Source organism: Neomonachus schauinslandi, chromosome 1 (assembly GCF_002201575.2).
Source record: "Neomonachus schauinslandi chromosome 1, ASM220157v2, whole genome shotgun sequence".
Classification (NCBI taxonomy): domain Eukaryota; kingdom Metazoa; phylum Chordata; class Mammalia; order Carnivora; family Phocidae; genus Neomonachus; species Neomonachus schauinslandi.
Genome location: NC_058403.1, coordinates 159,400,068 through 159,413,042, shown reverse-complemented (window position 1 = coordinate 159,413,042; position 12,975 = coordinate 159,400,068). Strand labels below are relative to the sequence as shown.

General features: G+C 54.3%; 1 protein-coding gene across 1 annotated transcript in view; it reads left to right on the top strand.

Annotated features, from left to right (window-relative positions):
• WNT7A (Wnt family member 7A) overlaps window positions 1-12,975 on the top strand; it is a 62,720-nt gene that overhangs the window by 22,013 nt on the left and 27,732 nt on the right. Inside the window, exon 3 of the mRNA XM_021695096.1 lies at window positions 2,158-2,429. Within this exon, the coding sequence (XP_021550771.1) occupies window positions 2,158-2,429 (272 nt within the window). The remainder of the gene's footprint in view (window positions 1-2,157; window positions 2,430-12,975) is intronic.

The window sequence follows — 12,975 nt, the reverse complement described above, 5'->3', positions numbered from 1 at the left end:
TCTGCAGAGCCCAGCAACACGAGATGACCACCTTCCGTTCCTTCTTGCCCTGCTGGTGATCAGTTCTGTCTCCAACACGTGGCCCTTATGGGTTCCCTTGCCTTCCCATGAGCCCAGCCATGCACTGGAAGATCTTATGCAGCATTTCTTCATTGTGTTGTCACATATCCAGCCTGCCCGGAGGTGGAGTCTGTGCATGTGTCCACCCTGTGGCTGCCTCCTATCGAGGCTGCTTTGTGCCCAGCCCTCTGCAGGGCACGTGTGACACACATATGGTTCCTAACACCAATACGATCAATAATGTGTGCAGAGTCAGGAACCTGGTAGGTGCGCAAATCATGCCCTTCTCCACGCCCCAGAGGTTGAGATGCAGTTAAAAAGAGAGAGTGTCCAGGGTAGGGGCGTTTGTTGAGCTGGGTACTGGGCTAAGCATGTCACACACACTCCTGTAACTTCTCGGCAGCTCCTATCAGGTAGACACTGGTATCATCTGCATTTCCCAAACAGGGAGACTGAGGCTCAGAGAGGAGGAGGAACTTGCCTAAGCCACGGGCAGGAAATGGTGGAGTTGGGACTGGAAGCCCTATGTGAACAGGAGTGCCAGGGATGGGCTGGCACGGAGTGTCAAAGCAAAGGGCCCTGGTATAGTAAAGCCATCCAACAGGTGGAGAGGCCTGCACGTCTGCAGAGAGGGAGAGCGGTGGTTGGGAGGGGGGACAGGTTGTTTGTGTCTTAGCCACCTGGGTGAAGGAGGCCTGGAGGTGGATGAGGGGTGGATGGGGAAATCATCTACCTGAGTGTGGGTCAGCGTGACCTGAGGCCTGAAGCAGCTTGGAGGCTGCCCCACCCACTCCTCACCCACTGATGAGGTCATCTGCATCACAACACCCTGGAACCCTTTTCCCTGCCCCTTCCTGAATGGTCAGCCCTGCCTCATCTGCCTGCTCTCGGGCATGTGGGGCCTCTTTCTCCAGGGAGCCCTCCCTGAACCTCCACCCTACCCCACTGTGAGAGCGAACTTGCTGAGGGCTCACTTGGGGCTTCCCATGCCTGGGTTCATCTTCCTCCTGTACAGCAGACACTGCTCTCGAACCCATTTTGCGGATGGAGAGACTGAGGCTCAGAGAGGCTAAGGGGCAGGGTAGCAGCGCCACTGTGCCCAGCTACTCAGGACCCTCCCACTCCCATTTAAAGCCCTGGCACCATCCTGCAGAGCCTTTGTAAATCCTTATTGGCAGCTCCCAGCCTCCCGGCAGGACCATCTCCAAACACCTGGGAAGACCTGTGGGAAAGCACAGCCTCAGTGCTCCCCTAACCCCCTCCCCCCATTGAACCTTCCTGTCCAGGTTCCTTCCTGCCCCTTTCCACCCTGACTGGGCAGTCCCTCTCCCCTTCCCCAGCCCTTGCCTTCTGTATCAGACTGATGCCTGAGGACACAGACGTGAATGGGGGCCAGGTCCCAGCCTTCTCTGGAGAGGCTCACGGTCTATTGAGTGGGCCATGGAGAAGAGGAGGGGCTGGACCTATAAACAGCAGGTGACGCACAACAATAATAATAGGGGCCGTGAGCATACGACCTGCTGTGTCAGGCAGGTGCCATAAGCCAGGCGCGGAGCTGACAGCTTGATACACACAAACTCTTAATGCTCTCTGTCATTGCTCTGAGCAAAGTATGATCGCTCTGTCCCCATTTTACAGCTAAAGAGACTGAGGCACAGGGAGGGGTCATGGCTGGCTGAAAGTCACAGAGCCAGGGATGGATGTTCCTGGGATTTAAGTCCAGGCCCCTGGCCCCAGAGCCTGTGCACACCGTAGGTGTTTAAGAAATGCTGCTTTGCGCTGTGTCGCCAGATGCTGTGAGCGTGTGTGTGCACTCAGTTTACACGGCCACATCAAGTGTGGTGGGGCGTGGGTGGGACTCGACAGAGGGGTCCCCTCATCCGACCTTCCAGAGGCCGGACGACTGGATTCGGTGACGGGATTAGGTAGGTGTGTGCCTGCAGGGGCGTGTCGGGCAGTGTCATCAGCCCATGATGGACCTCTCCGGGGGGTCGGGAATGGTGCTCAGTGAGCCCAGCTCCCCCTTCGTAGTCAGGCCTGGCCTTCTCCTGGGGTGCCCTGGACCTGACCCCCGTCTTCCCACTCTCATCCTCACAGGGAGCCGGGAGGCTGCCTTCACGTACGCTATCATCGCTGCCGGCGTGGCCCACGCCATCACAGCCGCCTGCACCCAAGGCAACCTGAGTGACTGTGGCTGCGACAAGGAGAAGCAAGGCCAGTACCACCGGGACGAGGGCTGGAAGTGGGGTGGCTGCTCTGCCGACATCCGCTACGGCATCGGCTTCGCCAAGGTCTTTGTGGATGCCCGGGAGATCAAGCAGAATGCCCGGACTCTCATGAACTTACACAATAACGAGGCAGGCCGAAAGGTAGGCAGCCAGGGAGGGGAGCCGGGCAGCTCTTACAGATGTGCTGGAAAACAGCTTTTCCCTAATGGCTGGTGTTGGGTATCTGGTGGCGAGCCACAGCCTCATTCTGCTTGACTCTGTTGTGCATTTGCTGCTGGTCAGGATCCGCGTATGGCATGAAGCATGTCGGTTACTGGAGACGTTGAATAACTGAATCTCAGTTAAAATCAATTGGATGTAACTCAGCAAGATGGAAAGAGGGAGGGATGGATATGAAGTCTTATCCTTGCGTCCACAGAATCAGCCATACAAAACTCTGACCATGGGGACGGGTTGAGGTGAGTTCAGTAGGAATCACCCCTGTGGAACAGCTGCCAAGGCCGCTGAAATGTCCTTGGTCACCTTAATCAAGATCTGGAGCTTAAAATAAGGGAGGTGACTGTTGCATCTTTGTTGCCTCCTCAGATTTTCCTGGATTCTGGGCTCAGCTTAGAAGAAAGTCAGGGATGTTTTGGGATATTTCTAGTGGAGGTGGCTGGAATAGAAAGGAGGCTGGACACTGTCCCATGAGGAGCTGGCTGTCTCAAGGCAAGGGAGCACAAGGGTCTGCAGGCCCAGAGTACAGAGTGAGGGCCCGTGGGGATTGAGGTCACAGAGAGGCAGGTCCTGCCAGTGTGAGGACAAGCTATAGCCACTGAGAAACAGATGGAGTTTTCAAGAAAGTGAGCACCCCATTTCAGGAGGTATCCAAGTACAGGCTGCCTGACCAGGCGTCTCGGGGCACCCAGGTTAGTGCTGCTTGGTGTGGGCAGTGTCCCGGGACAGAGGCCTGAGCTTGGGAATGGGTTCCAGAAGTGCCTGTGAAGGTCAAGGTACTCGGAGCCCACCCTGGAGCTCGCAGGCCCCTGGGGTTCTGGGAGAGGAAAGTCTCTGGGGACTGGTTGGAGCTCCATGGCAAAGCGCCTGTGAGCCAGGGCAGACAGGGAGGGGGGCTCCATGCCACCTGGGTGGGGGACGGACCACTGCAGGGACAGGACACATGTGAGCACCACCGGAGGCCACAGGGGCCGCGGGCAGGAGCAGGAGTGACAAGAGCAAGGGAGACCACGCACAGGGCTATGGTGAAGCAAGGATCCCGGGCCCCACTTATGAGACTCCTGCTGTGGCGTGCAGGAACGCCAGCCCGCCGTGGCCAGACTTAGAGTTTACGTGTAATCTCTTCAGTTTTAAGTGTTGGCATTGAGAACTGGTAGTCACTGCCAAACGCTTAAAAACTACAGAAAAGATGAAAAGAAAGACCACCAGAGGCTCAGACACCTCCAGCTCCTGCAGAGTGTGGGCCTCGAGCTGCTCATTCCGGGGACAGATGATGATGTGGCACGGATCTTGTTCCGTGAGAGCGCGTCCGTGGAACAGCCGTCTTCTGGCTCTGGATGTATCAGCTCACTTAGTCCTCAAGGCGTCCCTGTCAATGGTCTTGTCATTGTCCCTGTTTCACCGGTGAGGACGTGGAGGACAGAGCCGTGAAGCAACACGCAGCAGTTTCCACGGCTAAGGAGCAAAGTCAGAATTCGAACCCAGCGCGTGTGGCTCTCCGGCTGGCCTTCTTTGCTTCGCCGCGTGTGGCTGCAGCCTGGTGGTCGGAGCGCGGGCCGCTTGGGTTCACATTCTGGCTCTGTCACTCCTTCCTTCACAGGTGGAGAGCACTTACCCCAGGGCCTGGCACATAGTTCATACTTGGCACAGGTTGGGAGTAATGACAAGTTGTGCAAACGTGTGTCATGTTTGAGGGAGTCTGTCTGGCAAGTGGTATTGGGGGTAGCCCACACACCTGCAGGGGAGCAAGCCCCCCCTGGGGTGCAGAGGAATGAGACAGGCCAGCCGGCCCTTCCTGCTGCCTCCAGGCCCCCCACCCTCCTCCTCCTCCTCCTCTCCAGCCTCCTGCCACATCCCGTGTGTCAGAGCTGCCCAGGCAGCCTCGGTGAGTCACACGGGCAGAGCTGCTCACCTGGCCTGCCCCAGGATGGTGTCCTGGGGTAAAGTGTAAGGCCCTGCTTATTCAGTCCCGTGGCTGGGAGCTCCTGCCTGGGGCCAGCAGCCCCCTGCCCCCAGGGTTCTCAGCTGTTCATTCCTTCCTGTTTCTGTGGTCAGATCAGTCCTTGGGGCTGAGGTCACAGCTCTCAGGCTCCCTCCTGCCCTAGCAGCTCTCACTCCCTGGAGGCGGACGGAAGGAAGGCAAGTGGCTTCCCTCTCCCGGCCTATGCCTACCTGGCTGGGTCCCTGGGAGAACTAAAGGAGAGAATTCTTCATCTGGGGTAAGAAAGTCTCTGTGTATATCACACAGGAGAAGGGTTTAGAAGCCACACCACTGCAGCAGGTATGACGGCCGTGGTTGCTGTTCCAGGCAGCTCTCGGGTGATGCAGATGCTGGGAGTTGTCAGGGGTCATAAAACCAACCTCAGTGGGCTTCCTGGAAGAGGTGGGCCTCCCAAATGAGTGAGGTTTGGCTAGACAGAGAAGAGAGGTAAAGATAACCCAGGTCTGGTGTGGGGCCGTAGTGGCCAAAGGCCCAGAGGTGGAGACTTAGGGTGAGTCGAGGGGCCCAGAGCGGCTGGTCTGTGGGTCCCAGAAGGGGTAACAGCAGCTGAGGAGCCTGCAAGGTCACTTGCCAGGCTAAAGAGTGAGGGCCTTGCATTCTGCCCTCAGATTTTCCTGTGGCTGCCTTCTTCTTACTGTCCAAGTTTCAGCTCAGATATCCTCTTCCCAGAGAAGCTTCCCTTTCAATTCCTTCCTAGCCTGTCTCAGATGTTGCCTTGTTCTGGAGCTTCCTCCTCTCTCTAGACCATAAACTTGATGAGGACAGAGACCCTGTGTGTCTCATGCATGGCTACACACCAGAGCCTGGCATACAGAGGCATTCTATATACACACAGAGTGAATAGTTGAGTACCGGATGGTCACTGGGGAGCCACTGATGGTTCTGGAGCAGAGGAGGTGCAGAAGTCATAGAAACTGACTCCGGGGAGGCCGAGTGAGGCCTTGGATAGGGTCAGGAACAGGGTCTGGGAAGAGAGCAGGCTGGGTCCATCTTGATGATTCTGAGCAGGAATGACTCTCCTCGTTCAGGGAAACGCAGCTGAAGGGATGCTCACCACACCTACCAACCCCACTCTGGTTTGGGAGGACCCGTGAGGCTGCCTTCCTGGGATGGCCATTCACCCAGGCACTGTATATTTTCCAGAGCCTAGAGGTGGAATTCGGGACTTCCCAGTGTACACAGGGAAAGACCCGAGCAACCACCAGTCCGGCCCCTTTGTGGGGTGCAAACGGAGGCCACCCAGGGCAGTGGCCACCCTACTCAGGCAGAGCACAGTAGGAAGGCAGCTTCCCACCTCGCCCTGTGCTGGCCAGACTCACACCCTGCTACAGGGCACCCTGAGGGTCCAGACGCATATCCAAGCGGTCAGAAGCAAGGACAGCCACTTAGCCTGGGGTTAGTAAGGCTCGGTGTATATCAGCTCTGGGTCCCATCCCTATTTGAGGCCTCCATTTGGCCACCTGATCCCCGGTGCTGGTCAGGGCCATGTGAAGGCCTGAGGGGGAGATGCCCACAGGGTCCTGCAATGTGCTATTTATAATTCAAAGGCAAGGGGTCTCACCGCAGGGCCTCCCCCACAATAGGCTTCCATGGGCCCCACGCACAGCAGAGGTGGGGAGCTGACAGGAGAGAGGGGGCCAGCCCACAGCCGCTCCTGGCTGAGCATCTTGGAAAGGATCACAGATGTGTTTATCGCTGCTCCCTCGCTCTTGCTGTGAGAAGACAAGACTCAACCCGACCGCAGGCTCTGGGCTTGTTGGCAATGGTGAGAGAGGAAAGCAGGAGGAAGTCGGGGAAGGGGTACATGTCCTAAGGGGCAGATGTGGTGGCAGGCCCATGAGGGGAGACCCAGAGCAGCCCACCGCCTCACCTGGCAGATGAGGGAGAATAAAGGCCGTGGGGCACCCTGCCCTTACAGGTCTCCAGCTTGGGCGTGAGCCTAGGCAGAGCCAGGCGCTCACCTGCAGATGTGGGGCTTGGGCCTGGGGAGGTGGGGGCACCGCTGCGGGCCAGCAGGGCTTTCCCTCCCCACACCATCTCATGCAGTTGTGTGGTCCGCAAGGTCGATTTAGAGTGGTCAGGTGAGAAGAAAGAGGTGGGGGTGCCGACAGCTCTTTTGGGGAGGTGATTTTACAATTACAGTCTCTGCCTACTGGCATTTTAGGGCCATAATATTTATGGATTGAAATCCCAGACCGTTCAGGTCGGGATTGTAGAATATTGGTTCACATCCTTACACGGGGAGTTTGGAATCATAGGATCTTTGGTTGGGAGGGAGAGAGGTGTTGGAAGCGCTGGGCTGAAATCTTTGGATGGCGGAATATGTGGTTTTGCATGATCTCTTTCCAGGCTTTTGGGGAGATGAACTAGTCTGGAGACCTCTAGGAAGGAGGGACTCCTTAGCAGGGCTTTGAAGGATAAGTAAGAGTCCTACTCACAAGGCAGGTGGGAAGGAGGAGGGTAGTTCAGGCAGTGCGGGTGGCTGGTGTGGTGCTCTGTGTGTCCGGGAGAGAGGGGTAATAGGTGATGAGGCTGTACAGGGAGCTAGGACCAAATGCAGGGCCTTGAATGCCAGTTCAAGGAGTAAGACGTTCCCCTTCTGTAGGAGGTTCCTGAAGGGGCTTTGATCGGGGAGTGTGTGGGCAGGGTTCTGGCCCTCTCTGGGGGCGGAGTGGAGAACAGAGTGAAGGGGCAGGGCAGCAGCCCAAACCTAGTGGGGGCCTCAGGGGAGTGCGGAGGGACAGCCATTTAGGAAGCAGAATAGACAAGACCCATCTTGAGTTGTGCTTGGGATGGATGGGGGGTGCCACTTCTCACTGGGGTCAGGACCTGGGGCAGGGGGAGACCAGTCTCGGGGGAAATGATTAGGGTGCTTTTGGGACTGGGAGACCCTGTGGGCTGCAAGTGGGGGCCCTCAGGGTCATCCTGGACTCTTGGATCTTAATTGGAGAAAGGTCTTGGCTGGAGCCACTTCCCGGCAGCCACCAGCAGGAGGCAGTAACAGAAGCCCAGGCTTGGTAGGCTTGTCCAGAGGGAGGATTCAAGTGGGAAAGCAGGAAAGCTGGGCACAGCCCTGGGGAAATGAGCACTGGGCAGGAGGGGAGCAAAAGAGCAGTCATGGAGGTGGAAGGAGAGCCAGGGGTGGGCCTTTCTAGATGCATTCCCCTGCATGGGTAGCATGCCCCCCACGAGGGTGCAGAGAAGCCCAGCCTCTGCCAGGTCCCAGCTCTGGAACCCCAGCCAGGTGGCTAGGGGCCCTGCCACTCAGAGCCTCCACAAAGATACTGCACCTGGCAGGGCAGGCTGTCGGAGGTCTTGCTGTGCAAAAGGAAGTGTGCCGCAGCTCTGGGGGCCTTGAGGGAGGGAGGGGCCCCCAGCAATCCCTTCCTGGGGGTGTGGTGACTGAGCCCCAGAGAGGCAGCCCTGGGGATGGGGGCCCAGCTGGGACGGGGCTGGCCCTGCTGGAATGTGCTGCTTGCTCCAAGGGAGGTGAGCTCAGGGGGATGGAATTCCACTGGAGTGAGAAGTCACCTTCCAGTCCCTGCCCAGCCTCTTGCTCACGGGAGGGAGGGGGGTTGGTCTTGTCCCTTCCTGCCCTGCCCTGTCTGGTCTGGGTGCTCCTGGGAGCTGGATTCCCACCATGCCCTAGCTGCAGGTGGGCCTGTGAATCAGGGGACACCGGGGACTTGGCCCCTGGCAGTTGGGGCGGGGCCCAGATAAGGTTTACTCAGCTATGCTCCTCTCCACCGTCCCAAAGGCCACTTGCATATTTGACCAGATATAGAGGTCCGTGGTGGCACGTCGAGGGCCAAAGGAGCCAAGCCCTGCCTGGTCTGAAGCCAGCTGACGAGGCAAGGCTGTGAGGAGTTCCCCTCAGGCCTCTGTGCCCTCCATTTCTGCCCCAGATCCAGGCGCAGATGTGGGTTCTCACCTTCTCTGATGGAAAGGCTTCTAGCCAAAATTGAGGGACATGGGCCAGTGGCAGCCTTGGGCGGGCTTCAGTTTCTTCCAAGGTCTTCCAGATCTGCCATGTGGGGAAGGGGAAGACACAGGGTTCTTAGGACCAGTGGACACCAACTTTGTCTGAAGCTACACACTCCTGGAGTTTGCCAGTTTTGTTCCTGACTCAGGGCCTTTGCACATGTTCTTTCCTCTGTCTGGAATGTTTTTCCCTCAGTCTTTGCATAACTAGCTCCTTCTTTTCCTTCAGGTCTCTGCTCAGATGTTGCCTTCTCAGGGAGCCCCTCTCCCTGACTTTCCTCCCCTACATCCACCTCAGTTCTCTTTATACACTACCCTGCTTTATTTTCTATGTAACACCGCCATGTGAAATGATCTTATTTACACAGCTCATTATGTGTTTATTGCCTGTCTTCTTCCACTGCAATGTCAGCACCACCGGGTAGGGGTGATGTAAGTTCACAGGTGTGTTCCCGTGCCTAGAACAGTGCCTGGCATATAGTAAGTGCTCAAGAAGTGTTTGTTGAGGAAATGAATGAAATGACAAGTATCTGCTCCTATCTTGGGGAATTTCCCAGGAGTAAGATTGCCAAATAAAATACAGGACTCCCAGTTAAATTTGAATTTGAGATGACAAATTGTTTTTTAGTATGAGTATGTCCCGAATATTATGTGGGACATACTTACACTAAAAAACTATTTGTTGTTTAACTCAAATCCAAATCTTTCTGGGTTTCTTGTATTTTTAAATTAAATTTCATATGTCAACATATTATAAGTACCCATGCAGTGGTCAGAACACAAAAGGGTCCTGTGTACCTTTGCCCCGCTTTCTCCAACAGCTTGTAAAACTATAGTACAATATCACAGCCAGGATATTGATATTGGTACAGTCAGGACACATAACATTTTTGCCGCAGGGATTCCCGTGCTACCCCTTTTGAGCTATATCTACTTCCCTTCTTCCCGTAACCCTGTCTTCATTCCTGGCAACCGCTCATCTGTTCTCCATTCCTACAATTTTATCATTTCAAGAATGTCGTATAAATGGAATCCTACGGTATCTAACCTATTGGAATTGGCTTTTTTTGTTCAGCATTATTCCCTCCAGTTCTATCCAAGGTGTTGTGTTTATCCATAGTCCGTTACTTTCTATTACTGATTCCATGGTTTCCTGTGCCACAGTCTTTTTATAACCATTCACCTATTGAAAGACGTCTGGGTGGCTTCCGGTTTGGGTCTGTTTCAAGCAAAACTGTGTTGAACATTTGTGTATAGGTTTTGGGGTGAACACAAAGTTCCATTCCTCTGAGATAAATGCCCCAGAGTGAAATTGCTGGGATGTAGGGTAGTCATATTCTGAGCTTTATAAGAAAGTGCACTCCCACCAGCAATGTACGAGGGATCCAGTTTCCTCGCATCCTCACCAGCACTGGGTGTTGTGACTTATTTTTGCTTTTGCCATCCTGGTAGGTGTGTGCAATATCACACTTCAGTCTTCATGAGCATTTCCCTAACGGTGGATGATGTGGAAAAGCTTTCCATGAGCTTATTTGCCATTTGTAGATCCCCTTTGGTGGGATGGCTGTCCATGGCTTCTGCCCATTTTCTAATTGCATTGTTTATGTTTCTACTGTTGGGTTTTGAGATTTCTTTATATTCTAGATGCTAGTCTTTTGTCAGACACCTGGTTTGCAAATCTTTTTTCCTCAGCGTATAGCTTGTCTATTCGTCCTCATCACAGGGTCTTTTCCAGAGCAGTGTGTTTTAAAGTTTGATCAGGCTCAATTGATCAATTTTCCCTTTTGTGGATACTGCTTTTGGTAGTGGCCAAGAACTTGCTGACTCCTGGCCCCAAAGATTTTCCCCAATGTTTTTTTCTAAAAGCTTTTGTAGTTTTCCATTTTACATTGAAGTCTGTGATTCATTTTTTAATTAACTAGTTATTTTTAAATCAACAAAGGCTTATTTCTTTTTTCAATTTCTTATTTAAAAATTATTTATTATTTATTTGTTTGTTTGTTTTTAAAGATTGATTGATTGATTGATTGATTGATTTACTTGAGAGAACCCAAGCAGGGGAAGGGGCAGAGGGAGAGGGAGAGAAGCAGGCTCTGCGCTGAACGCGGAGCCTGACACGTGGCTCGATTTCAGGACCCTGGGATCATGACCTGAGCCGAAACCAAGAGTTGGCTGCTCAACTGACTGAGCCACCCAGGCACGCCATAAAATTTATTTATTTTTAATTGCAGTAAAATATACATAACACTTACCATCATAATCATTCTGAGATGTACAGCTTGGTGGTATAAGTGCATTTACCTTGTTGCACAACCATCACCACCACCCGTCTCCAGAACTTTCTCATCTCCCCAAACTGAAACTCTGTCCCAGTTAAACACTAACTCCCCATTTCTCCTCCCCTACAACCGCCATCTTACTTTCTGTCTCTATGCATTTGACCGCATGCGTGGAATCGTGCAGTATTTGTCCTTTTGCGACTGACTTATTTCACTGAGCAAAGTGTCCTCAAGGTTCTCTGATCCATTTTGGGTTAACTTTTGTTTAAGGTGTGTGTTTGAGGTCAAGGCTCATTCTCTTGGCATATCGATGTGCTCAACCTGACAACCTGGCAATCCTACCCAGCCCCTACTGCTCCCTGGAGGACAGTGGCCTCAGGACAGTGGAGGAGAATTCTAGAATCATTTTAGAACTGAGACTATCCCTTCCTTGGGCCCATTTAATAGAAGAGAGCCCTTGCCAAGACCACACACACGCCAGGAGAATGGAGGTGTAGGATGTTACCTGGGACCTGACTCCCAGCTCTGCCTCACTCCTGGTCCCCATGGCTGGCCCAGGTGGGAGATGGGCTAGCTGAGGTGCTGATGTGGGGGCCGGGAGGTCCATCGGGGACAACTCCCTGGGATGACCAGGCTGGGGTGTGTGGGCCCAGAGGAAGGAGCCTGGACAGGTCTGGAGTGGAAGCTGCTGAGGAGGGGTCAGAGGAAAACCAGCCCAGGCTTGGGTGGAGGATGTCCCTGAGGCCTGAGGTTTTTCCAGTTTTCTCTGATGACACAGCAAGGGCAGGGCCCAGCCAGGTCTAGTCACTGATGCGTTGGTGATAGCTGTGGATGGTGCTGGGGAAGGGAGGTGGTGAGATAGGGAGGCCACAGGGATGGGGAGCAGGGAAAGAGCACATGGAAGACAAACATCTCTGGGTCCCCAGCTCCGTGGAGCCTGGTGCTCAGCAGCCCCCTTTGCTCTGGGTGAGCTGCAAAGACCACCTCCCAGCCCTGACCTGGGAATAGACACAGGTAGCCCAGGGTAGGCCCAGAGGAGGTGGCTGGACACCCTGGCCTGGGAAGAGCTCAGGCTCAGCCTGGAGCAGGCAGCCTCGCGGAGCTGTCACTGACACCCCCCCCCCCCCCGTCACAAAGGATGGGCTAGGGGTATGGTGGTAGGGTAGCATACAGGACCAGGACTCATGAAATGGAAGAATATGGGAAGATATAAGTTTCAGCTCTGGTGAGAATGAACTGGCTACCAGAAAGTGAGATCGGCTGGTGGGCAGGTGTGTGTTTGCGGGGAGAATAAAGACATGATTCTAATATTAGCTTTTGAAATGCATGTACTCATTTAATCCCACAACAGTTTTATGAGGTTAGGATTCTCTGTTGTTGTCTCCATTTTACAAATAGAAAAACTGAGAAACAGAGAGGTTAAGAAACTTGCCCAGGGCCACACAGCTGGCAGGTGCCACCCTCAGATCTGAACCCAAGCCATGTGGCTCCAGACTCAGTTCCTAACCATTGAACTGTCTTACCAGCCTCAGAGGTTCTTGGGCTTGGATGCATTTATTCTCACTCCCAGTTCTGACACACTGTGATTCTAAGATTCTCAGATCCCCTGTTTTGGGGAACTTGGAGACTCTGCAGTCCTCAGCCCCCTCAGGCACTGTGAATCCTCTCCCACTCTGGCACCATGGCCCTGGGCCAGTCCTGGGCTACCGTCCTCTGCCTGGGAGAGGACACTTCAGGCCAGAGGGGAGTTGGCTGTGTGAAGAGAATTCTGCACATTGCCCCCCCCCAGTGGGGAGGGGATCTGGGCTGTCATGGGGGGCGCTCAGGATGCCACTGCATGAGGAGATGCCCAGACTCGGCCATGCCCAGGAATGCCCACACCTGTGCAGGGACCTGGGGCACCTTCTGTTTTAACGGGGTTTCTGGGCTTGCTCAGCTTGTGAGGGCAGCCTGAGGGCCACATCATCTCCCCCTGCCAAATTCTCCTTGTCCTTCCAGACAGTTGTGAGAGTCACCTTGGCATCTCCCAGAGCCCAGTGTGGGGCCTGGCATACAGTAGGTGCTCTCAGTGACATGGAGTGCTTGTAAGTTCCGTCCGATACAGTTGCCACGGCCATGTGTGGCTATTTACATTCAAACTAATTACAAACAAGTAAGAGACATTCAGCTCTGCAGTCCACACATCACGGGCTGGGAGCCACGTGTGTCT